The sequence below is a fragment of the Stomoxys calcitrans genome, chromosome 3 (assembly GCF_963082655.1).
Source record: "Stomoxys calcitrans chromosome 3, idStoCalc2.1, whole genome shotgun sequence".
NCBI classification, from domain to species: Eukaryota; Metazoa; Arthropoda; class Insecta; order Diptera; family Muscidae; genus Stomoxys; species Stomoxys calcitrans.
In genome coordinates, this window is record NC_081554.1 from 184,165,594 (window position 1) to 184,190,788 (window position 25,195).

The 25,195-nt window shown below is 35.2% G+C and overlaps 1 protein-coding gene across 3 annotated transcripts; it reads right to left on the reverse strand.

Annotated features, from left to right (window-relative positions):
• Nucleotides 1-4: 4 nt before the first annotated feature.
• LOC106084395 (uncharacterized) lies at nucleotides 5-24,721 on the reverse strand. 3 transcript variants are annotated; one of them, XM_013248054.2, is made up of 11 exons: nucleotides 24,424-24,720; nucleotides 23,860-24,327; nucleotides 10,752-12,569; nucleotides 10,576-10,693; nucleotides 10,375-10,510; nucleotides 6,578-6,707; nucleotides 6,323-6,502; nucleotides 6,064-6,129; nucleotides 5,077-5,709; nucleotides 4,430-4,954; nucleotides 5-964 (listed from the first exon to the last, which is right to left on the reverse strand). In XM_013248054.2, the coding sequence occupies exons 2-11, from the start codon at nucleotides 23,948-23,950 to the stop codon at nucleotides 507-509; spliced, it is 4,155 nt and encodes a 1,384-aa protein (XP_013103508.2). In that variant the 5' UTR covers nucleotides 23,951-24,327; nucleotides 24,424-24,720; the 3' UTR covers nucleotides 5-506. The 3 variants fall into 3 exon arrangements, with proteins under 3 accessions (XP_013103508.2, XP_013103509.2, XP_013103510.2); XM_013248055.2 differs by having other exon boundaries at nucleotides 24,408-24,720; XM_013248056.2 differs by lacking the exon at nucleotides 6,064-6,129 and having other exon boundaries at nucleotides 24,424-24,721.
• Nucleotides 24,722-25,195: the final 474 nt, after the last annotated feature.

Sequence of the window (25,195 nt, forward strand, 5' to 3'; positions counted from 1 at the left end):
AAGGTTAAGGATTGCAGGATTATTTTATTATTACTAAATTGTTTTTTATATATACAAAAGCTAAGTAATAATAATAATAACTGTAAAAGATTATTGCAAACATTTATGGCATACTTTAAATAATTTTGTTGCCAATCATAGACTGCCTAGAGAAACAAATCGTAGTCAAGGGTGTTTTTTTTTTCAAAAAGGGGAGAGGAGAGATATGTTTTGGTGTTTCATAAGTTTTTTTTTTCTCCCTTATATAAGAGTATACGGCACCAATAGAATATATAATTCATATAAGATTATTGTAATATTTTTCTTTAGTTTCTTAAACATTTTCTTATATAGAAACATCACTGAGAGAAAAACAAAGTAAGAGAAAAAATTTATGTTTCTCTAATACATACAGAAAACATTAAGATTTTAGTCTAGTTTTGGCTTAACCTAGTTATTGTTATAATTTTGAGTCATGTTTAAGATCACTTCAATTCAGTTGACTTTTTTTATGTATTTTTTGTTTTTCATGTATTTATCAGTGGCACCCCAAATAGTTTCTCCCAGGATTGTGATATAGCATTTAAGCAGGTATTGGCATTTTCTGCTGTCTCAAATGTGCACTTCCAGAGCTCACATTTATCCTGGGTTTCATCTAGAAAATTTAATATAAAAACATTATCGCTGCTATGTTCAACTTCCACTAAATTCGACATAAATTGGGTAACGCATAATTCAATATCTTCTGCGGCCGTTTTGCCCGCCGAAAGCCAACCCATATTTTCAGAACTTAAATAGAGGCGTGAATCGGTTGTTAGCAGACAGCATATATTGAATGAACGTTTGGCATTTTCACAGGTAATTTCACAGCCATTTAGCACCGAGCACATATTCAATTGTTCATCTATAACGGCCGAATTGAGACGTTTCAAAATAGACTCATTGGGCTGATAGACCAAATCACAGGAGGTGGGCGGGGAATTATCTGAAATATAAAAAAATGGCAAGGGAAATGAGACCGAAAAAAACAGAATTTTGTGAAAATAGCAAAAAAGGGCATTTTTTTGTAAAAAATGTCTGCAAAATTTCCTGTAGCAGGGTAATTTTTTTAAAAAAATGTCTATAGCACAACAAATTTTACAAAATTTCCTAAAACAATTAGAAAAAAATTTCCCACGTTGAAAAATTGATACAAATTTTCCCATGTCCACCTATAACGCTGACCGCCAGGGTTCGAGTTCTGTCGAGACCATCAGAAAAAATTTTCAGCGGTGGTATTCCCTCCTAATGCTGGCAACATTTGTGAGTTACTAGGCCATGTAAAACTTTTCTCCAAAAAAGGTGTCGCATTGCGGCACGCCGTTCGGACTCGGCTATAAAAGGAGGCCCCTTATCATAGAGCTTAAATTTGAATCGGACTGCACTTATTGATATATTAGAAGTTTGGCCCTGTTCCTTAGTGGAATGTTTAGGGGAAAATTTGCATAGTATAGAAAAAAATGTTTAACAACATTTTTTTGAAAAAATTCCCTAGATCCAAGAAATGTTAACAGAATTTTTCGTAGCAAATACATTTTTGCAAAGCTTTCCTAGCAAAGAAAATGGACAAAATTTTCCATGCAAATTGTCCATGAACATTCCATCAAGGAACAGGGGCAAACTTCTCATATATCAATGAGTGCAGTCCGCAGTGCGACACCTCTTTGGCGAGAAGTTTTTACACGGCATAGTACCTCACAAATGTCGCCAACATTGGGAGGGGATAATCACTGCTGAAAATTCTTTTTCTGATGTTCTCGCCAGGATTCGAACTCAAGCGTTCAGCAACATGGGCATGCTAACCTCTGCGCTACTGTGGCCTCCAAAATTTACAAAATTTTCTATAACAAAGGAATTTGTACCAAAATTCCCATAACAAAATATAAGGGATTGTAACCCACTTATGTCGGGGTTGTACGCTTGACCATTAATTGGGCAACAGCTGTTGCACAGCACCTTGCAACATATTCAGTATGACTATACTCCCGTAGCGACGTGAGGCCAGAGCAAGATCGGAAATATACCCACTCTATGCACCGGTTATACCTCACCGACCGATGATCAATCCCATTGCAGCCGGTTGTACGTATCGGATTGACCTGATGGAGTTCTTCATCGGCAAGGGCTGCCGCCTCAGTGTATAACACACTGCTACAACAACAACACCAATCGTCCGATGATGCAGGCGGTTCTGGCAAACCGAACAGAACCAGGGTCCGGGATTATTTCAATCTCGGCACGGACCAGAAGCTTGCGGAGAAGGCACTCTGGGATGCGCCTCTGCCTTGACGAAAAAAACGAAAACGTACCCTGAGGCGGCAGACCTTGACGATGAAGGATTCCATCGGGTCAATCCGGTGCGTACAACCGGCTGCCATGGGCCTTAAGTATTTATTTGTATACCCACATGCAAGTATGTGGCTACAATAACAACAACAACAAAGAAGAATCTTGTTTACCACTTATATGGGTATAAGCCGATTGTAAGTAAAAAAATTTGAAGCTACAGCTTGAAGCGCAGGAATGAAAATGGTGCTTTGAGCAAATCTGCAGGCCAGTCAAGCATCAGCCTTAAGAACCAGTCCGCAAACATCAGCCATCTGCATGAGTTTGATACGCAATGAAAATAGTGCTGTGAGCAAATCTATAGGCTAGTCAAACATAAGCCTTAAGAACCAGTCCGCAAAGATCAGCCATCTGAATGAGGAGGCGATGGCTCTTCAAGTTAAGGACCATTTTCTCCTAGGTTGGCATCGTAGAAATCACCCGACCTTCCAGCTAATGGAGCTGAAAATCCCTCCGAGGCATGTCAGGAAAGATATTTGAATGTTTTAAGATGTGATCCAACGACACTTCACTTATCCATTCACAACCTTCTGCTGCAGAACAGATATTCAGGATATAGACCAGGATGTTGTAGCAAATGCGACCTCAGCATATAGACCGAGCCAATGGTGAACACCACAACACCCATTGCAGATGACGAGAAAAACTGCCTAAGAAAATCAGTTTTACTCTGGCCCACCTAAGATCCGAATATCGCAAGACTGACCCCATATCGCATGAGATTAGACGTTGACATCCCTGATACATATGTATATGCAACCCAGGATTCTTTTTTAACGAATTAAAACAGATATCCCGGCATGGATGACTATGAGCACCACATCACCACGGGTTGGAATTCCGTTTCTGTGGTGTTTATCATCATGACGAGACGATCAGATGAAAGCTATTGGGTGCGGATAGTGGAATGCTCCGTATACGGAGTAAATGCAACCGCAGTTGCGGACAATCAGCGATATCGAGTGGAGAGTCTCAGTGAGAGGCCGCTACATCTAAATCTGAACCGATTTTGACCAAACTTCTTAGATATTGTGGTAGGCATTGAGGAATGAGTTGTGCACAATTTTGGCAATATTGGTCAAAGTGAAAATCGGCCGTAATACATATATGGCAGCTATATATAAATCTGAGCCGATTTCTATAAAATTCACCAGTAATATTAAAAGACATAAGAAAATCCTTCCTGCAAAATTTTGAGAGAATCCGTTAACAAATGAGAACTTTATTGCAATATTCGTCCGAATCTTTATAGATAATGTAAAAGTCGTCGAGGAAAGTGTTTTACAAAGTTTGGGGAAGATTGGTCAATAAATGCAATAATGCAAATGCAAGTAAATGCAACCGCATTTGCCGACAATCAGCGATATCAAGTGGAGAGTCTCAGTGAGAGGCCGGTTGGCAATGGCTCCTGTTAAAAAACTGAGTGTCTATGATACGTAGTCTAGATATAACCATGTCCACCCTTGACGTTGAACGCCTGGGTTTGAATCCTGGCAGGAACACCACAAAAACATTCCATCGTTGACTCTCCCTCCTAATGCTGACGATATTTGTGTGGTAAAAACTTCTTTATTGTAAAAACTTCTCCCCAAAGATACTGGAGGCCACCGTAGCCTAGATGTAATCATGACCGCCTTTGACGCTGAACACCTGAGTTTGAATCCTGGCAGGAAAACCACAAAAAAATTTCAGCGTTGGCTCTCCCTCCTAATGCTGGCGATATTTGTGAGGTAAAAACTTCTTTGTTGTAAAAACTTCTCCCCAAAGAGATGTGGCACTGCGTCACGTCGTTCGAACTCGGCTATAAAAAGGATGTCCCTTATAATTGTACTTAAGCTTGAATCATTAATATGTGAGAAGTTTGCGCCTGTTCCTTAATGGAATTTTCATAGGCAAATTTGCATATGATACTCGACACGAGCTTGAAGAGGATCGCTACCTCTACATGCAAATATGTGGCTACTTCAACATCAACAACTACTTTACTACAGGTAATTTTACCAACCACCTTACAGCCCCCCACCTCAATTGAGGGTAATGAAAATTGTAATCCTTTCATACTTACTCGCAAAGAACAACAGCAAGGAATCCGTTCTCAAGATATCTTGCAGCAGCAATAAAAATCCACCCCAATCACGCAAATGAAATGATAAACCTATCTTCCAGGGCAACAACTGTATGGTTTCCAAACGATCCACAGTGCAAGTAATAATAGGTTTCAACCATTTGGCTACATCATCATGTTCTTCGCCAAAGACTTGCATCAAATAAAACTTGCAGGTGGAGACCACAACACAACCATCACTCATCTGTTTGGTGTTTTCATTGTAAATGCGTCCCCTTACTATCCACTTGAAGTGTTCACCTTTCTCCTCGAATTTGGTTTGATAGAAATACAATTTCAAGCGATGATCAATCTCATTGAAGTCGGTATAATTAAATTTATATGATCTAGAGGTACTGGTCACCGCTGAGTTGGTGTTGTTGGTGTTTGTGGGCAAAACAGTGCCGGACTTAATGTTGGACAATTTTTCTGTGTCGATGAGTTTTTTGGAGCTGGTCATCAATATGCTGGTAGATTGCATTATAGCTGGTAAGGGGGAGAAAAAAAAAAGAAAATTAAAAAATGGGCAAAATAAGTTAAGTTCGGCTGGACGGCGGCTCTTCACCAAGGACCGTAATTGTTCGATTTCCAACAGAGCCTTTACTTACCACTTAGCATTGACAAATTATTGTTGCTACCATCCTTTTTGTTGTTATCATTGATTTCCTGCTGCAAAAATTCCTGGGTGCTATCGGGTTGAGCCTTTTGTTCATAGGCTGTGCAAATACTATCCGTTACAGAGCCCGATGAACTACTTTCGGTCAAGTTATTGTGTGCAGATGCAGTGGAAGACTTTTTGATTTTTGTCTCATTCTCTTTGGCAGATAACTCAGCTTTTTCAGACTTTGGTGCTTGGTCTGCTATGGCCGGAGGTTTAGTTTTAGCCAGCTTCTGGGCATATTCCTCGGGATGATCTTTCATGGCAAAATTAATCATATTATCAAATTCACGTTCCAAAAATGTCTGAGTGTAGCTTTGATCATCTATGGTTTCGAGACTTGGTATGTGGGATATACGACGTTCCTCAGAAGTTTTGCGGCTGGCGAAATGTTCTAAGACCTCAATGCTGGATTGACTGGGATTCGAAATGATGTCCACATCACTTTCACCATTAGTTCTAAAATCCAAATCACGGTCTGTATTTGTGCTGCCCACCAAAGATTGATTGGAATTGAAAGAGCTTTCCGAATTGGTGGTAGTGATTTTCGAGCAAGATGATTCATTCAGGGACGTGGCAGAACCTGTTTTTGTTTAGAGCGAGTAGCAAAAAACCCAAAAATAATTAGAAAATTCCCTTAAATTTCATAATAAAAAATGAAAAAAGTTGGTGCTCAACAATGTGATAAGTCAAAGACTTGGGAAAATGCCTCCAGGACCTTTCAAAAAGTTTTGCTTCACCACATTGTAAGAAACATTGGTTTGTTAGTAGCCAAATGGTGAGAAACTTAAGATAGGGAAAAAGGGAAACTTAAATCGCATTTGTAGAAGTTTAAGCAAAATTTGATTTTCTCCTTTTTTTTACAAAGCCAATGCTTCTTTTTGCGCTATGGTTTTTTTTTTTGGAAAAACATATGTACTAATAAAGTGATATTAACTTTTTACAATTTGCTTCTGTGTTGTTGCTTGCTGTGGATTAGTTGTAAGCCTTGTTTTGCCTTTACCTTAGATCACCATTTCAGTTTCAGTTTAATTTTAAGTTTTTAAAAAATCAAGATTTCAACATAAAAAATGAAAAGAGCATACAAAAAAATAATAAGAAACATCATCGAGTTAGTTGTTTTGAGAATAAAAAAAAACAAAAACAAAAGAAGACATGCTAAAAATTTCCCCTGCATCCTTCACATGCCAACATACCAATACTGTTGCTATCACCATCTTGTATATGAAGAGGTATCACACTGCTTGGCAATTCTTCCACTATGGAGGCGGGCGATAACTTATCCATAAGAGTCAGAGTCGTCCTTTTTTCCAAAGATTTGGGAATCTCGTGCAGCTCAGCAACAAAAGTCGACTTACAATCTGGACAGCGTATGTCTATAAAAAGTGATAAAAAAGAAGGAATTTTTAGATCACAGTGTTGGGTAACATATCAAGTTTCGTAGCACTTACCAACATGTTGTTGTGTAGTTTTAACCTCTTGCGAAAATTGCATATTACAATTGACACATCGATAAATGGTTTGATTCATTTCTGTTAGATCCCTTTGCGATAAAATGTCACGTAACTTCTTCTCCAATTCCTGCGAAGGGAAATTTATATAAAAACATTGCATATTAAATTTGAATAAAATAGATATACGCCCCCAACTGACTGCCTATTAAAAGAAAACATACTTTGAAACCTATGTCCCAATTTAAGGATATTGTCAATATTATTTTTCTAAGGTAAGGGTAGTTGCAATATTATTTCCCTTGACATAGGTTAGTTGCAGTGATCGTTCCCTTGGTAGAGGACAGTTTTAGTACTGTTTACCTTGGAAACCCCTTTCCTTGGAAAAGTGTACTTTTGGTACTTTTTCTCTTGGAAAAATATATTTTTATTTTACCTTGGAAAATGGTAGTTTTAATACCCTTTCCTGTGGCAAATTGAAATTTCAACACTCATTTCCCAAAGAAATTTTAGTTTTAGTGCTCTTTCCCTTCTCCCTTTCCTTACCAAGGGAAAAGGTAGTTTTAGTACTCCTGTGCAAGGGAGAGGGTAGTTTTAGTACTCCTTCCCAAGGAAAAATGTAGTTTTAGTAGTCTTTCCCCTGCAAAATTTAACTTTTAGTACTCTTTCCCCAGCAAAATTGTACTTTAAGAACTCTTTCCCCTGGGAAATTTGCACTTTTAGTACTCTTTCCCCTGCTAAATAGTACTTTTGTTGTCTTTCCCCTGGAAAATTTTCCTTTTAGTACTCCTTCCCCAGCAAAATTATACTTTAAATACTCTTTCCCTGGGAAAATTCACTTTTAGTACTCTTTCCTCTCCTAAATTATACTTTTAGTACTCTTTCCCCTGGTAAATTACACTTTTAGTACTCTTTCCCCTAGTAAATTGTACTTTAAGTACTCTTTCACTTTGGGAGGGTAGTTTTAGTACTCCTTTTGCTTGAGAAAGAGTAGTTTTAGTACTCTTTTCAGTTGAAAAGTGTAAGTTCTACTACTTTCACCCAAGGGAAAGGGTAGTTTTAGTACTCTTTTCCAAGGGTAAAGGTTAGTTTTAGTACTTCTTTCCAAGGGAAAGGGTTAGTTTAGTACTCTTTTCCAAGGGTAAAGGTTAGTTTTAGTACTTCTTTCCAAGGGAAAGGGTTAGTTTAGTACTCCTTCCCAAGGGCAAAGGTAGGTTTAGTACTGCTTCCTAAGGGGAAAGGTAGTTTTAGTACTCTTTCCCACAGAAAAATTTACTTTTAGTATTTACTTTAGAAAAAATTTGTGGAGACAAATTTTTTATAGAAAAAAAATTTGTGGAGACAAATTTAAAAAAAAAAAAAATTGTGGAGACAAATTTTTTATAGAAAAAAATTTTTAGAGAAAAATTTTTTTATAGAAAAAAATTTGTGGAGACAAATTTTTTATAGAAAAAAATTTTGGAGACAAATTTTTTATAGAAAAAAATTTTGGAGACAAATTTTTTATAGAAAAAAATTTGTGGAGCCAAATTTTTTATAGAAAAAAATTTGTGGAGACAAATTTTTTATAGAAAAAAATTTGTGGAGACAAATTTTTTGTAGAAAAAAATTGTGGAGACAAATTTTTATTGAAAAAAATTGTGGAGACAAATTTTTTATAGGAAAAAATTCGTGGAGACAAATTTTTTATAGAAAAAAAATTTTAGAGAAAACTTTTTTTATAGAAAAAAATTTGTGGAGGCAAATTTTTTATAGAAAAAAAATTGTGGAGACAAATTTTTTATAGAAAAAAATTTGTGGAGACAAATTTTTTATAGAAAAAAATTTGTGGAGACAAATTTTTTATAGAAAAAAATTTGTGGAGACAAATTTTTTATAGAAAAAAATTTGTGGAGACAAATTTTTTATAGAAAAAAATTTGTGGAGACAAATTTTTTATAGAAAAAAATTTGTGGAGACAAATTTTTTATAGAAAAAAATTTGTGGAGACAAATTTTTTATAGAAAAAAATTTGTGGAGACAAATTTTTTATAGAAAAAAATTTGTGGAGACAAATTTTTTATAGAAAAAAATTTTTTATAGAAAGAAATTTGTGGAGAAAAATTTTTTGTAGAAAAAAAATTGTGGAGACAAATTTTATATTGAAAAAAATTGTGGAGACAAATTTTTTATAGAAAAAAATTTGTGGAGACAAATTTTTTATAGAAAAAAATTTGTGGAGACAAATTTTTTATAGAAAAAAATTTTAGAGAAAACTTTTTTTATAGAAAAAAATTTGTGGAGGCAAATTTTTTATAGAAAAAAAATTGTGGAGGCAAATTTTTTATAGAAAAAAATTTGTGGAGACAAATTTTTTATAGAAAAAAATTTTTAGAGAAAAAAATTTTTAGAGAAAAAAATTTTTAGAGAAAAATTTTTTATAGAAAAAAATTTTTAGAGAAAAATTTTTTATAGAAAAAAATTTGTGGAGACAAATTTTTTATAGAAAAAAATTTGTGGAGACAAATTTTTTATAGAAAAAAATTTGTGGAGACAAATTTTTTATAGAAAAAAATTTGTAAAGACAAATTTTTTATAGAAAAAAATTGTGGAGACAAATTTTTTTCTATAAAATTTGTGGAGACAAATTTTTTATAGAAAAAATTTGTGGAGAGAAAATTTTTACAGAAAAAATTTGTAGAAAGAAAATTTTTATAGAAAAATTTTAGGGACAAAATTTTTATAGAAAAATTTGTGGTGGCAAAATGTTTACAGAAAAAAAATTATGAAGACAAATTTGGTGTAGACAAATTTGTGGAGACAAATCTTTTTTTTTTTAAATCAAATTTGTGGAGACATTTTTTTTTATAAAATCAAATTTGTAGAGACAAATCTTTTTTATAAAATCAAATTTGTGGAGATAAATTTTTTTCTATTAAAAATTTATAGAGAAACATTTTTTATAGAAAAAATTTCTGGAGACCAAAATTTTTATAAAAAAAAAATTTGTGGAGACCTAGTATTTTTCTATATTTTTTTTTATCAAGTTTATGGAGACAGCGACAAATTTTTTATAGAAAACAAATTGTGCAGACAAATTTTCTAAACAAAAAAAATTAAATCAACTCTAAAAAAAAATTGTGGGAACCAATTTGTGCCGACAAATCATTTATAGAAATAAAAGTGCACTTGGAAAGGAGTACTAAAAGCACCTTTTCCTTGGGGAGGAGTACTTGGAAAGGTATACTAAAACTATCTTTCCTTTGGTATAAGCACTAAATCTACTCTTTCCCTTGGCATAGGTACTAAAATGACTCTTTCCTTTAGTATAAGTACTAAAACTACTATTTTCCTTGGTATAAGTACTACAACTATACAGGGTATTATAACTTTGTGAATTTGTTTGTAACACTCAAAAGGAAGAGAGATAGACCCATTGATAAGCATACCGATCGACTCAGAATCACTTCTAATTCGATTTAGCTATGTCCGCCTGTCTGTCCGTCTGTCTGTCCATGTTAATTTGTGTTCAAACTACAGGTCGCAGTTTTCATCCGATCGTCTTCAAATTTGGTGCACACATGTTTTTCCTAGACTCTAGAGACGAAGCCTATTGAATCTGGGAAAAATCGGTTCAAATTTAGATATAATAATTTAGCATAAAAAATAAAACCGTAATCAGTCTGGGACCAACAGAAAGTCTATTATATTAAACTAGAACCAATTTTGGTAGCTCTAATAGAAGAAAGTTTTGATCGGTTCACCCATGGGATTGTTCGAAAGTTAAAAAATCCAACAAATTTATTATGAATAAATACCTGGCACAAGTCCTCTTCCACTGTATAAACACGCTCCTGTTTGTCCGCCTTAACGGTATCAAAATTTATACGCAAAACATTGGATTTGATACGATCACAGGATTCCAAGATTTTTAAGCTCCATTTGGTTATTGTCCTGCCAAAAAATTAAATTGAAGTATGAGTGGGAAATTTCATATATGAATAACATCTTTGTCATACTTTTCAGTTAAAGGGTCTCTTTCTCTCAGGAAGTTGGAGGATTTTGTTAAAAATATGGCCTCATTACGATTTGAGGTAAAGACAATATAAGTCTCCTCATCATCTTCCCGTTCAGAATCTAGAAAACAAAATCAACAATCAACAATAAAAAGAAACATAGTTTTTTCCCCACTTACGCTCAGCATCTTCATTCTCTGTTGAAGAATAGACATATTTCAAACGATCATCCTCTTCTTCCATATCATTTTCAGCTTCGTTGTTTTGCTTTGGTTCAGTATTATCCTCATCCCCCTCAAAGGGATTGCTATTATTGTTCCCACTTTTGCTATCGTCAAATGATTTGTAGACTGTGTCTTCTTTGTCCAGATTTGAGTTGGTATCCTCATTGGGGATAAGGGTTTGTGTTTGGTCCAAACTTTTGTATAGGGAAGAGGAGTCACTGGTTTCTGATTCCGTTTTAATGGGAGACACCGTTAACTGGGTGAGCGTATTGTCAAGTGCCAGGTTGGTGGGTGTAGAGGTCACTACCGTTGTTGTTTGGGCAGAGGTGCTGTTTGACAAATCTCCTGATACATCTTTTATATATTCTTCAAACATTTCGCGTGATTTTTGCCGCTGCACATCAATGTCGTCTGATTTTTGTGTTGAGTCATTATTCAGTATTTCTGCATTACCAGAATGCAGCCATTCGTTGCCATATTTTTCTCTTAGCTCAACAATTTGGCGTTTTGTCTCCAAATGTTCTTTGCAGTCCTCTTTAGTATAGCTGATGCTTTTATTCATTGATATAACCGAGCTATTCATGGCATCCGCGACATCTTCTTTGGCCATATCTGCATTATCTACAGTTTGATCCTCAATTTCAACACAGCGCATTTTGGAAGCTCTTTTCTTTGGTTTTACCCCCGACGTTTCATTGCTGTTTGTTTCCACGTCTGAGGACTTGTCACCGAAAAATTTGAAGGAGAGCAATGAACCAACACTTGAGGCAGGTGTATTGGTTGAATGAATGGGCGTAAGACCCCCACTCGTACTCGATATGGAGGTGGACGATGAACGCAATGTAAAGCGATTGAGAGCTCCCACCTGCCTTAATTGATGTGTACCTGTGACAGCTTTTTCACTTTTCGAGAGTGTATCAAAATCCAAAACAAATTTGACGGTGGAACAGTTTTTATGCAAATATTGGCATGTAGCCAAACGATGTTTGGGATAACAATACAAGGGATTGCCAAATAGTGAAAGAAATTTCAAGGTAATTAAAGCACTCAGAGGCAACAGAAATGTATGATCCAAAAGGAAGTTATCTGACAAATCCAAATCCGTAAGAGCATCCAATTTCACAATACCCATGAGATCCTCCAGCAGATTATTGCTCATGTTCAACGATTGCAGTCTCTTACAGGCATCCATGTGAAACTGCGGTATCTGTGTGAGACGATTGTAACTCAAGTCCAAAGTTTTCAAGTGAGGCAACCATTTGATGGCCTGCACAGACTGCAGCTGATTATGCCGCAAATTCAAATGCTGCAAATATTGGGCAAACTCCAATGATGTATCCACACATTTGAGATTGTTGTAACTAAAATCGGCACTCTTCAGCTCGTTCCATACAAAACCATTGGAGTTGTCACCGCCACAATGGGTTATAATGTCATCGACTGCCTTTATGCTTTTCACGCATATCAAATGTTGCAATTGGCCTCGCAGCCTTTGTATGCCAGCCAATTGTTTTATATTGATTTTATGAACTTCCAGCCGCTTGAGAGCTCGAAATTTCGCAATATCGATTTTACCCAAATACTCTTCACTTGGATATTGCACCAGGCTTAGAAGAGCGGTTTTCTGTATAAAATCATGTATCAGCTGTAAATCTCGAAAAACAGGGGGTTTAGAATTCATAGGTTTTAAAACTTGAAAGTTTTGCACTTCGCCCACTTCCAGCGAATCGGCGATAAGGGTGAAGGCATCGTTAAGGGCACGTAAAAGAGAGCCTGCAAAAAGAGAGAAAATGGATAAGTGGAAATTGAATATTGAGAAAAAAAATTTTATGTAAATTGATTTCTATCGATTTATCAAATTTAAATTATGACAAATAAAAAAGTTCTTCAAAATATTTTCAAATATTGCAAAAGTAAAAAAATCAAATTTTTGAAAAAAAATTTCAAATTTCGGATTTTTTTTTTTTTAAATTTGAAGGAAAATTTTCAAAAATTCAAGAAATTTTTAAATTTAAAAAGTTATTATTAAATTAATAAAATATTTCAAAAATTTTCCAAAAAATTTAATAAATTTTCAAAATTAAAAAATTTTACAAATGTCGAAATTTTTAAAAATAGAAATTTTCAAAATTTTAATATATTTTAAAATTTTTAAGAATTTCTTTGATTTCTATGATTTTTTTGTAGACCTTTGTAGTTTTACAACTTTGTCTGCTTGATTGGGCTGGAGGTAATCCAACAGGTATACAAAAATAGTTGCTGGTTTTTTATTTAACTATTTTATTTATAATTTTTTCCAAAATATTTTTAAGAATTAAAAAAAAATATATTAAAAATTTAGAAAAAGTTTAAATTTTGAAAAAATTTTGTAATATTGAAAAAATTCCATATTGAAAATATGTTCAATGCCAAATTAATAATTTTGAAAAAAAAATCAAATTAAAAAAAATCAAATTTTGTAAAAACTACACTGAAAATTTTTTTAAAATTCAAAGAAAATTTCAAAAAAGTTTTCAAAATTTGAAAAAATTTTATCAGAACATGCAAATTTTTTAAAATTTGCAAGTTTTTCATAATTTGAAATTATTTAAAATTTTGAAAAAAAATTTAAATTTTGAAAAAAATTTTAATTTTGACAAAAAATTCAAATTTTGAGAAAATTTTAAATTTTGAAAAAAATTCAAATTTTGAAAAAAATTCAAATTTTGAAAAAAAATTCAAATTATGAAAAAAGTTCAAATTTTGAAAAAGTTTAAATTTTGAAAAAATTTAAAATTTTGAAAAAAATTAAAATTGTGAAAAGAATTCAAATTTTGAAAAAAATTTCAAATTTTAAAAAAATTTCAAATTTTAAAAAAATTTCAAATTTTAAAAAAATTTCAAATTTTAAAAAAATTTCAAATTTTAAAAAAATTTCAAATTTTAAAAAAATTTCAAATTTTAAAAAAATTTCAAATTTTGACAAAATTTAAAATTTTGAAAAAAAATATAATATTGAAAAGAATTCAAATTTTGAAAAAAATTTCAAATTTTGAAAAAAAATTAAAATTTTAAAAAAATTTCAAATTTTGAAAAAATTTCAAATTTTGAAAAAATTTCAAATTTTGAAAAAAATTTCAAATATTGAAAAAAATTTTATTATGGAAAATTTTTAACGTCGAACGAAAAATTTTTCAGGTCCGAAAAAAATTTTCAAAATTTGAAAATAATTTTTGTAGAAGCAGCTTTTATATAAATCACATTGAAGATAATTATATTTTTGATATTATACGTAATGCACTTTAATTTTATTTGAACTTAGATTTTTGCTTGAGTGTAACCAATTTCTCTTTAACGTTAAATATTAAAACACTCTTTTGAGTTTTGATTTATACCATTGATATTTTTACCATTTGTAACATTAACTTATACCATTGATTTATATACCATGGATTTATTCTCTCATTTGCAATTTTACACTCGAATCATTATCACTCACCTAATAGCATTTGTCTCTTTCTTTATTATACGTTTTGTCATATGATCTATAGTGAGTACTCTCACTCTCGTTTGTATAACATGTTTTCTTTTGTTTTGAGTGTATAACAGATTAAGTTTGTCAAACACTTGTAGGCTTAGTCTTAAACTTTGTTAAAAATAAAATTCTTCTTCTAATAGCATTCAACGAGGACAGTTGTCTCATTATTTAAAGCGGAAGAAACTCATAGGAGGACAAGTTAGGACTTTTAAGTCTGACTTGGCCCGTAAAATAAATATAAAATTAAACTGAACATTATCCAGCTAGGACGTTTCGTCTGGTTAGGATTTGTTCATAAAATTCATAATTAAATGAAATATAAAACCACTAGGGTTGGACCCTTAATCTTGCCCTCAAAACTGCTAGGGTTGGACCCTTCATCCTGCCCTTAATATATCCTAGGGTTGGACCCTTCATCCATTCCCTACAATTGGCGCCCAACAAAAACTTAAGTTTCCTGAAAATTAATAAGATTTTTACTATTTCTGTGGTTTCAACGTGGTGCTGACGTCATCAAACATTTGTCCGACCATACTGCTCTGATTATTCTTGGAGTATTGTTGTTGTTGTCCAGCATTGGTTTGGTTTCAGTGCATTATTGCGTTCTTGCTGATACTCAATTGCATTAGTCGTCAAATCCCACCAGTGTTGTTGTTGCAAATCATCACCACGATCATCATTTCTGTTGCTTCTGTAGTTGTTGTTGCATATCTTCAGCATAACCATTATTTCATTTGCTTCTGTTGTTATTGCAATTCATCATCTCAGTCATCGGTTTGACCATTCGTTGTTGTCGTTGCAAAGAAGGCTTGCGTTGTTGCTTTGAATTTGAGTGATATTCCATATAAAGAGAGGTGATATTGCTATAGGCAGCGAGGTTGAAGAAGATTCTCTTAAACAGGGTTCCCCTATTTTGAAAATATATTTTACCCTATATGGCTGTAAGGCGAAGCCCACGTTCAACGTCATCTTTAACTGATACCCTAAACAGTGGATTAGCAATGGAGTTGGACCGCACTCAGAATGTTGCCAAGGCAAATTCAAATACTAGTTCTAGTACAAGTGCAAGTACAAGCGCTAGTACAAAAGGTTCTTCTGGAACCACAAGCGAGGCTTCACGAAATATGGTCTTAAGCGATGCCCAATTCAGAACACTCATAAGTGGTTTAAGCGTCAGACAAGAAGTCAAATCGACATTTAGTAACTGCACAGCTCGTTTTCATGGCAACCGAAATTCGACAAACGTAGAAGATTTTTTAGCTACAATTTTAGTCTATAAAGAAGCCGAAAATATTTCAGACTTTCTGGCACTCACTAGTCTTCCCCTATTATTAGAAGGCTACGCTTCCAGTTGGTGGCAAGGAGTCAAGGATGAAGCGAAGACATTCAATGATGCTGTAGATCTTTTACGAGGAGCCTTTGCACCTCCAAAACCAGATTGGCGAATATTCAGTGAGATTGCGCAAGAAAAACAAAAGTTGTTTGAGACTACAGACAGTTTCATTTGTAGAAAGCGACGACTTTTCGCACAACTATCAGAAAAACTTTCAGAAAATACTATGCTTAACATGATATTTAGCCAGCTTAGTTTGAAAATCCGAGAAAGAATTCAAAGAGAAAGCGTAACATCTTTTCATGATCTCCTATGTAAGGCAAGGGAAATTGAAATGCTTGTTGCTGAGAATAGGCAAGATAAGGTGGAAGAAAAGTCAAAGCCAGCCGAAAATCAGGGAAAATCTGTCCTAAGATGCACTTTCTGCAGAAAACGAAACCATTTGGCAGAAAATTGTTTCAAGAAAATTGAAGCAGAAAAGCACAATAATGCTAAGGAAAGGCCAGAAACAAATTTGAACTGTTACGGATGTGGAGCAGCAGGATACTACCGCTCAAATTGCCCATTCTGTAATAAAACAAATTCGAATACTGATCCAAGAGATGGTCACCTTGATTTTAATTCCATGCATTCTACAGTAGTGGGACGTAACGTCCCAGTGGTGGACATAAATGTAAATGGTTTACAGGGAGAGGCATATTTTGACACCGCAGCTCGGACTAGCGTTGCTGGTTACCATCTTTATCAAAAGCTAATTCAAAAAGAGGTACCATTCCAAAAAGTATGCGCTGAGATTATACTGGCAGATGGTATTGCTAGAAATGAGACCGTATACTCTACAGTAGTGGATATTATAATTGGAAAACGCTTTAAGAAAATACGTTTCATTTGTTTGCCCAAGGCTATAGGAAACAGAACCCTACTAGGAATAGATTTCCTTGAAGAAAATAATATTGTTCTGGACCTAGCCCAACGTATATGGCATTTTAAAGATGATCCGTCAACAAATTTTAGCTTCAAACTTCATCAACCTGGTATACTAAATAGTATTTCTTCGATTAAAAAGGTGAATGAGACACCAGACGATGTAAAAGATTTTTTGTCCTGGTTCGAGAATGGCAATAATGATTACTCGCCAAAAAGTATAAACAAAATCTTTAAAGACTCAGTTTCAGAAAATACCGAAATCCAATCTGTTTCAAGTCTTTTTCCACCTCCAAAGAAAGTAAAATACGATGAGTATTGCGATGAAATATTCACACCAATTGAATTAAATTCAATTGATATAAAGCTCCGTCGAAGTGAAGGTCCACATTTGACCGAAAAAGAAAGAAAATCACTTGAAGAATTACTGGTAGCTGAAAAGGAAATATTTGAGGACATTGATATTCCAGCACCTCATGTAGAACACTATATAAAAACAGGATCACATGAACCCATAGCTAACGCCCCATACAGGATTTCGCCAAAAATGAAAACTGTTTTAAAAGCTGAGCTAGATAAAATGTTGGAAAAAGGCATCATACAAGAAGAAGAATCTCCATGGGCATTCCCAGTTGTTCTGATTCCTAAAAAAGATGGTTCAATTAGACTATGCGTTGACTATCGTCGCCTAAATGCGATAACTACTGCAGATACATATCCTTTACCAAGGATCGATGATCTTTTACACTCAGCGAAAACCACGCCATTCATGTCGACCTTAGACTTGCGTTCCGGTTACTGGCAGATAAAAGTTGCGGAAAAGGATAGAAAGAAGACTGCCTTCACAACACCGTTTGGTATATATGTGTTTAATAGAATGCCTTTTGGCTTAAAAAATGCCCCAGCTACGTTCCAACGTCTTATTGATAAGTTTCGCAATGGCCTACCGAATATATTAATCCTGGCGTATTTGGATGACATCATTATTTGTTCAAAAGATTTGGGTTCACATATATCCGATTTAAAACAAATATTTGAACGACTTAAAATGTTCGGATTTCATCTCAACCGAGAAAAATGTTTCTTTTGCAAGCCAGTCATCAAATACCTTGGGCATATTCTTACTACCAAAGGACTCAAACCCGATCCAGAAAAGACAAAAGCTATAATGGAAAGGCCTAAACCAAGAAATCCAAAAGAAGTTTTGTCATTTTTACAAACGTGCTCATGGTACAGGCGTTTCATTCCTTCTTTTGCCAACGTTTCTAAACCTTTATCAGATTTAATCAAGAAAAACGCTATTTGGCGATGGTCAGAAAGAGAGCAGTCAGCTTTTGATACCATGAAAAACCTTCTGTCCTCTCCACCGATTTTAAAACAAGTTGACGAAAATTTGCCATTCATATTGAAAACTGATGCAAGCAACTATGCTTTGGGGGCTGTTTTAGTCCAGGGGGAGAAGGAGGAAGAGCATATAATCGAATATGCGAGTCGATTATTATTGGTAGCCGAGAAAAACTACTCTACGACAGAAAGAGAAGCCTTGGCGGTAGTATGGGCAGTTCAAAAATTTAGGGGTTATATCGAAGGTTCTGAAGTTTTGGTGCTCACTGATCATCAGCCCTTAAAATGGCTATTTAGCCTAAAAAGCCCAACAGGTCGTCTAGCAAGATGGGCTCTACAACTCCAGACATTTAACATTCAATTTGAATATACCCCTGGTCGCCAAAATATTGTGGCAGACACCCTTTCAAGACCACCTTGCTTGCTGGAGAGCCACAATGAGCTAAAGTGCGAATGTATGGCCATTGAAATCGATTTTCCACACAAAGGAGCTGAAGACTTCAGAGAGGCACAAATAAAAGACCCAGCATTGAAAGCCATAATTGATTCATTCGAAAATGATGACGAAAATGTGTCTAAATACACAGGCAGAGGTTATATCATGTTAGATGGTGTTCTATATAGATTTTGCTCTGAGGAAGAATCAGAAAATGGACAATTGGTAGTTCCTGAGTCAATGCGTAGCATGATTCTTTATAACTTTCATGACGTCTCTACCGCTGGTCACTATGGAATCGATAGAACAATCAGTCGAATATCGCCACATTATTATTGGCCAGGTATGAGAAAACAGATCACAAACTATGTCAGATGCTGCATTGAGTGTCAACGCTATAAGCCCTCAAACTTAAAACCTGCTGGTCTTCTGAAAACTGTTAGCAGCAATCAGAGATTCGAAATAATAGCAATTGATTTGTTTGGACCACTGCCACGCACCCCACAAGGCCACCAGTGGATATTGATTGTAGAGGATTTATGTAGCCGTTGGACTGAGTTATTTCCTTTAAAAACTGCTTCAGCTGAGAACTGTGCATTAATTTTATTAAACGAAGTCTTTTTGCGATATGGAATTCCAAGAAGAGTCCATTCAGATAATGGCACACAATTTATTTCGAGCGTAATGCAAAAACTCACTTACTGCTTAGGCATTGTGCAGTCATTTACACCGGTGTATCATCCGGAAGCCAACCCGGTGGAACGGAAGAACCGTGACTTAAAAGTGCAGCTGTCAATCTACGTTGGTCAAGATCATACCACCTGGGATGTTAATTTGCCATCCATAAGATTTGCCATGAATACTGCGAAATGTGCATCCACTGGATATACTGCCGCATATTTGACATTTGGGCGTGAATTGAGGACACCGATGCAAGTTCAAACAGATCTAAAAGCTATAGTAAAAGCAGAAAATTTCGTACCTCAAATAACACCTCACCTTCTTCGACTTGCTGATAGCCTTTCCCTTGCAATGGAGTGCCAAGAAAAGATGCAAGACAGAAACAAACTATATGCAGATTTGAAACGCAGACCGCAGCAAAACTTTGAAATTGGTGACAGAGTGCTTATTTCAACGCACATTCTTAGTAAGAAAGATAATAATCTCACTTCAAAACTGGTACCTCGGCGTGATGGACCATATATAATATTGAACAAAAAGGGAACCTCGTGTTACACTGTAGCTTCAATGGATCAACCCAGTGTTCCAATAGCAACTTATCACTCATCAGACCTAACCTTATATGAAGGAAATACTGATAAACCTCTTTATAAACTCAAACGTAGAGGTCGGCCTAGGAAAGCCTCTTCAACAGACAACACAGAGCAATTTGAAAATGCAACTGCGACGAACAAGAATGCAACTTCTACAAAGCCGATACTCAAGCCTAAAAACGTTACACCCAATGACACAACACACATAATGCAACAACCCATCGAAAATATACCACCTTCAACAAATGCCACAGAAGGTAATACTACAATGAACAGAAGGTCCTACCGCAACCGACGACAGCCACACAGATACGGGAATGTCCTGCCACATCATCGGGACGATTTCTGAGGCAGAGGGGGAGCATGTAGAAGCAGCTTTTATATAAATCACATTGAAGATAATTATATTTTTGATATTATACGTAATGCACTTTAATTTTATTTGAACTTAGATTTTTGCTTGAGTGTAACCAATTTCTCTTTAACGTTAAATATTAAAACACTCTTTTGAGTTTTGATTTATACCATTGATATTTTTACCATTTGTAACATTAACTTATACCATTGATTTATATACCATGGATTTATTCTCTCATTTGCAATTTTACACTCGAATCATTATCACTCACCTAATAGCATTTGTCTCTTTCTTTATTATACGTTTTGTCATATGATCTATAGTGAGTACTCTCACTCTCGTTTGTATAACATGTTTTCTTTTGTTTTGAGTGTATAACAGATTAAGTTTGTCAAACACTTGTAGGCTTAGTCTTAAACTTTGTTAAAAATAAAATTCTTCTTCTAATAGCATTCAACGAGGACAGTTGTCTCATTATTTAAAGCGGAAGAAACTCATAGGAGGACAAGTTAGGACTTTTAAGTCTGACTTGGCCCGTAAAATAAATATAAAATTAAACTGAACATTATCCAGCTAGGACGTTTCGTCTGGTTAGGATTTGTTCATAAAATTCATAATTAAATGAAATATAAAACCACTAGGGTTGGACCCTTAATCTTGCCCTCAAAACTGCTAGGGTTGGACCCTTCATCCTGCCCTTAATATATCCTAGGGTTGGACCCTTCATCCATTCCCTACATTTTAAATTTTTAAGAAATTTGAAAAAAAAATAATAAAAATTTTTGAAAAAACTTTATTTTTTGAAAAAAAAAAAATTAGTATTGATAAAATTTCCAAGTATTGAAGCAATGTTCCATGAAGAAAAAAAATTTAAAATTTGGAAAAAAAAACTATTGTGCATTAAATAATTTCCTATGGTCTGATTGTACGAATTATTTCAAGACCAAAAAAATTTAGCGCAAGACATGCAAATTTTCAAATTTCAAAAATTTTCCAAATTTGAAAATATTCAAATTTCTAAAAAAATTCAAAAAACTACAAAATTTTTTAAGTTTTTAAAATTTGAAAAAATTTTTCAAGACAAGGAAATTCGGGAAAATTTTTCAAAATTTAAAATTTGAGAAGTGTTTCCAAAATTTGGAAATATTTAAAAATTTTTTGAAGATTTGAACATTTATATTAAAATTTTAATATTAAATTTGAAAATTACTTAAAATTTTCAAATTTTGAAATTTTCTTTAAAAATTTCTAAATTTTCTAAATTTGAAAATTTTTTCAAAATTTTGAAAATTTCTTTAAAATTTTCAAACACTGAAGAATATTTCAAATTTTGCACAGGGAATTTATTGAGCAATCCGATTGTGACAGTGGATTTAAGGTATGGGCGACAGGATGATTGCCAATATCTTCAAGAATTATCTGTATGATCGCCAGTCATTTTTGGAATTTAGGGATAAGAAATCGAAACACCGTAGAGGGAAACAGGGAGTTCCCCAAGGCGGGCTGATATCTCCGGTACTGTTTACATGCGGACGATTGTACGATAATGGCATCAGGCCCCCTACCCATGATGACATCTGCGATAGGTTAAACCTCTACCTCAACTGCAAGAAATTTGAAGATATCTGTCACCAAATCTTCAGCCACATTGTTCACTACATACACGCATGACGTGCGAAGGGAGCAGAAAGTGAGGGTCGACGGAATGACAATTCCGACCATCAAGTGTCCCAAAATACTTGGCATCACATTTGACAGCTCTTACACATTCTCCCCACATGACACAGCAATTTGCGATAAAGTCAAAAGTCGAGACAAGGTCTTCAAGTCACTTGCTGGCAGTGACTGTGGTAAGCTATGCAGCGCCAGTGTGGTCTCGTCAGCTTTGTGACATGGAGTGAAATAATATTCAGATCTGCCAGAATGCCACCCTTCGAACTTCGACGGACTGTCTCCTGTGTTCATGAGGACCACCTCCATTAGGAGAGAAAGATCCTACCAGTGCGAAGACATAACTACAAGCTGTCTAACCAATACCATTTAGGCTGTTATCGCAGAGACCATCCAAATCATCATCTTGTGGATAGATATCCACCGCCCAGAAGACTTAAGGTAGATCTAGAGCGTGAGGAGAGAACCTATAGATCAAGCGGCCTCAATTCCTACAGAGCAAGGATTAATGCCAACGCAGGAATTCCGTGCTACTTACAAAATCTTTAATTGTTTTCAAAACCACTCCCTAAGTTGGTTCATGTCTGGTATTGTGTGTCCACCTAGGTGCCGGTATCTTTTAGACGCCAAAGCCGGGCAATGACAAAGGATATGCTCCAACGTCCAATCATCTTACCCCGCATGCCATCACTTGCCGCACCGATTTTACATAAGTGAGCACGTAGTCCTATGTGTCCCGTTATGATACCAATCGCTATACTGATCTCCTTTTTGCTTCCTTTCAGTAATAGCCGCGTTGTTGTTGTTGTAGCAGTGTGTTGTACACCGAGGCGGCAGCCTTTGCCGAAGAAAGATTCAATCGGATCAATCCGGTACGTATAACCGGCTGCCATGGGATTGAGTAATAGCCTCGTCTTCTCACGATTGGCATCACATTTGACAGCTCTTACAAATCAATTGGCCGGTCTGTGGTAAGCTATGCAGCGCCAGTGTGGCCTCGTCAGCTTTGTGACATGCAGTGAAATAATATTCAGTCGGATTTTCGCCGTTCTACCGACCGTTTCGTTGTTCCACAATGTTGCATGCGCATTTGTCGCCCATTCCCTTAACTCGGACTGCGTCGAGCAGAAAGGCTTTGGGTTAACCAAGTTTATTGACGCCAGTCCTCTGGCCTTCACCGCCAAATCGTTTGCCCTTTCATTTCCCCTTACTCCTTTATGGCCCGGCACCCAAAACCGATGCGGATTTTGCCATCCTCAGAGAAGGCGTTTATCTCCTTCTTACACTGCAAGACTATTCGTGACCTTACTGTCCTGGTTGTTATTGCCCTTATGGCAATTTTACTGCTGGTAAAGATGTTTACGCTCAACGTCGTCGCGTTGGCACCACACCACTTCACGCAATCCGTGATCGACCGGATCTCCGCCTGCAGGACCGTATTATGGTCAGGCAGTCTAAAACTGATCTCAGTCCCAGGGTTCTCAATGTAAACCCCTAGGCCCACTTTGTCCTCTAGCTTTGATCCATCCGTGTAACAATCTTCCAGATGGCAATACTAGGATTCCGTCAATCCAAGACTGTGCCGATGGCAGCAGTGCCTCGCACACGACTTCAAGGTTCATCTCAGGTATCTGATCGGAAATCTCCTTCCTTCCTTCCAGGTTTCCTATCGTCGTCGCCATTCTCAATCCCCCTCTCCCATATATCTCCAATAGCATAACGATTCTTATCCTTTTTTCCCTGTTTGCCTAAAAAAAAGTTACCGCGCAAAGAAGTCGACAATTGCGATCCATGGTGGAGGGTATATAAGTTTCGCCCCGGCCGAATCACGCTCTTACTTACAATAAGGATTTCATACAAAACTAATAGAAGGTATGTGTGTAAACAATCAAAACTGATTAATAAAAACAAAAGCGTATAATCAGGGTATGAGTCTGCTGGACGTGATGTTCTACTTTTGTTTTGATTACAGCTCTTTTTCTAATTCATTTTAGTGTCAACAATGATAAGCTGTACAATTCGTTAAATGTAGAGGTATACACAAGCATACAAACAGGGTAGGTAGACAAACAAATGCACTTTGATAGATCGCAAAAGTTGTATGCATTCAAATTTCTATTCATTAGGGGGAATCACCCCAATAGCATGGATGTAGCATAATGTTGCAAACACATGTACATACATACAGATGTATGTAGCCACTTACCTGATAGTGTTAAAGTGGATTCACAACTTAATATTTTGTCACCATTATTTCGTAATAGTTTGGCCAATTCGGATATTTTCTGGGGATCCATTTTGACTTTGCTTGCTGGAGCTTCGTTAGCTATGCTGAACTTGCTTGTGAAGTGGTACTTTGAGTTTGTTTGCTTTATCTACTATGTGTGATGACTTGAGGCGTAGCATTAAATTTAAGGTATTTATGTAAATTAAAGCAAATTCAAAGAATTATTTATAGGAAAATGGAATTTAGACAATCAACAATGGATTCTATGGGTGACACTGTCTGCTGTTTTTTTTTTTTGGCAATATCTGTTTTGCTTGGAAGGGACACTGCTTAAAGCCCCAAATAATGACGCGTAAAAATTTAACAAAAGAATTTTCTAAGCGCCCGCGGGTGACAGTAGTACTGGGGGGAGGAAGTATTTTTCATGCAAATCACCAGAAAATATGACTGCGAAAGAAAATCATATGAAAAAAATTAATAATAAAATTTACGCCATATAGTATACACTTCTATCACTGAATACTAACGAAGTGAGGGCCATACCACTTTTCATTGTTTTGAGGTTTGCCTCACTTGGAAAATATAAATTTCCATATATTTGATGTTGAAGACGATTTTCCTCTCATCGCCCAAATTTTACAACAAGGTTGTTGTTATTATTATTCACTCCATTTCATGCTTATATATAGAAACGAGTAAACTTTGACCGTTTTCTTTTTATTTGGATAGTATTTTTTCACTTTTTTTTCTTATCTACATACATATATTATTATAAATTTGTTTTTCTTAGTTAATAATTAGTACGACGTTGTATTTGTTTTTATTTTCTGAAACTGTATTGTTGTGTTGATTTTTGCGTTTGTATTGTGTTTTCTTTTCAACTTCCTTAAAAATGACAGGTAATTGTCAAATTTTGGTCAACAGCTGTCTAGAGTTATTGACTACATGGTTGCACAATGGGGTATTCAACTAGTTCATTTAACTAATGGTACGTTGAAACTTAAAGATTTGTTGTATAGCTTTGGTGTTACAGTAGCATAGACATGGCGAATCAAATAAAGGTGGTCTCATTTGTACAACAACCACATAGGAAATGGTGCAATCCTCCATTTTGTCATCACACGCAAACAAATATGTGTGCGTGTATGTATACGTGTGCGTACATGAGCAGAGAATATGCGAGAAAGAAGATAACAACAAAGAGAATGCAAACAAAAATCTGACATCTTAATACCGTCAAACCCTGCCGGCTGTTAACAGATGTTCTCGTGAGAACACCTTCTTAAATCCGCCATGAACAACCACAAATCATTTG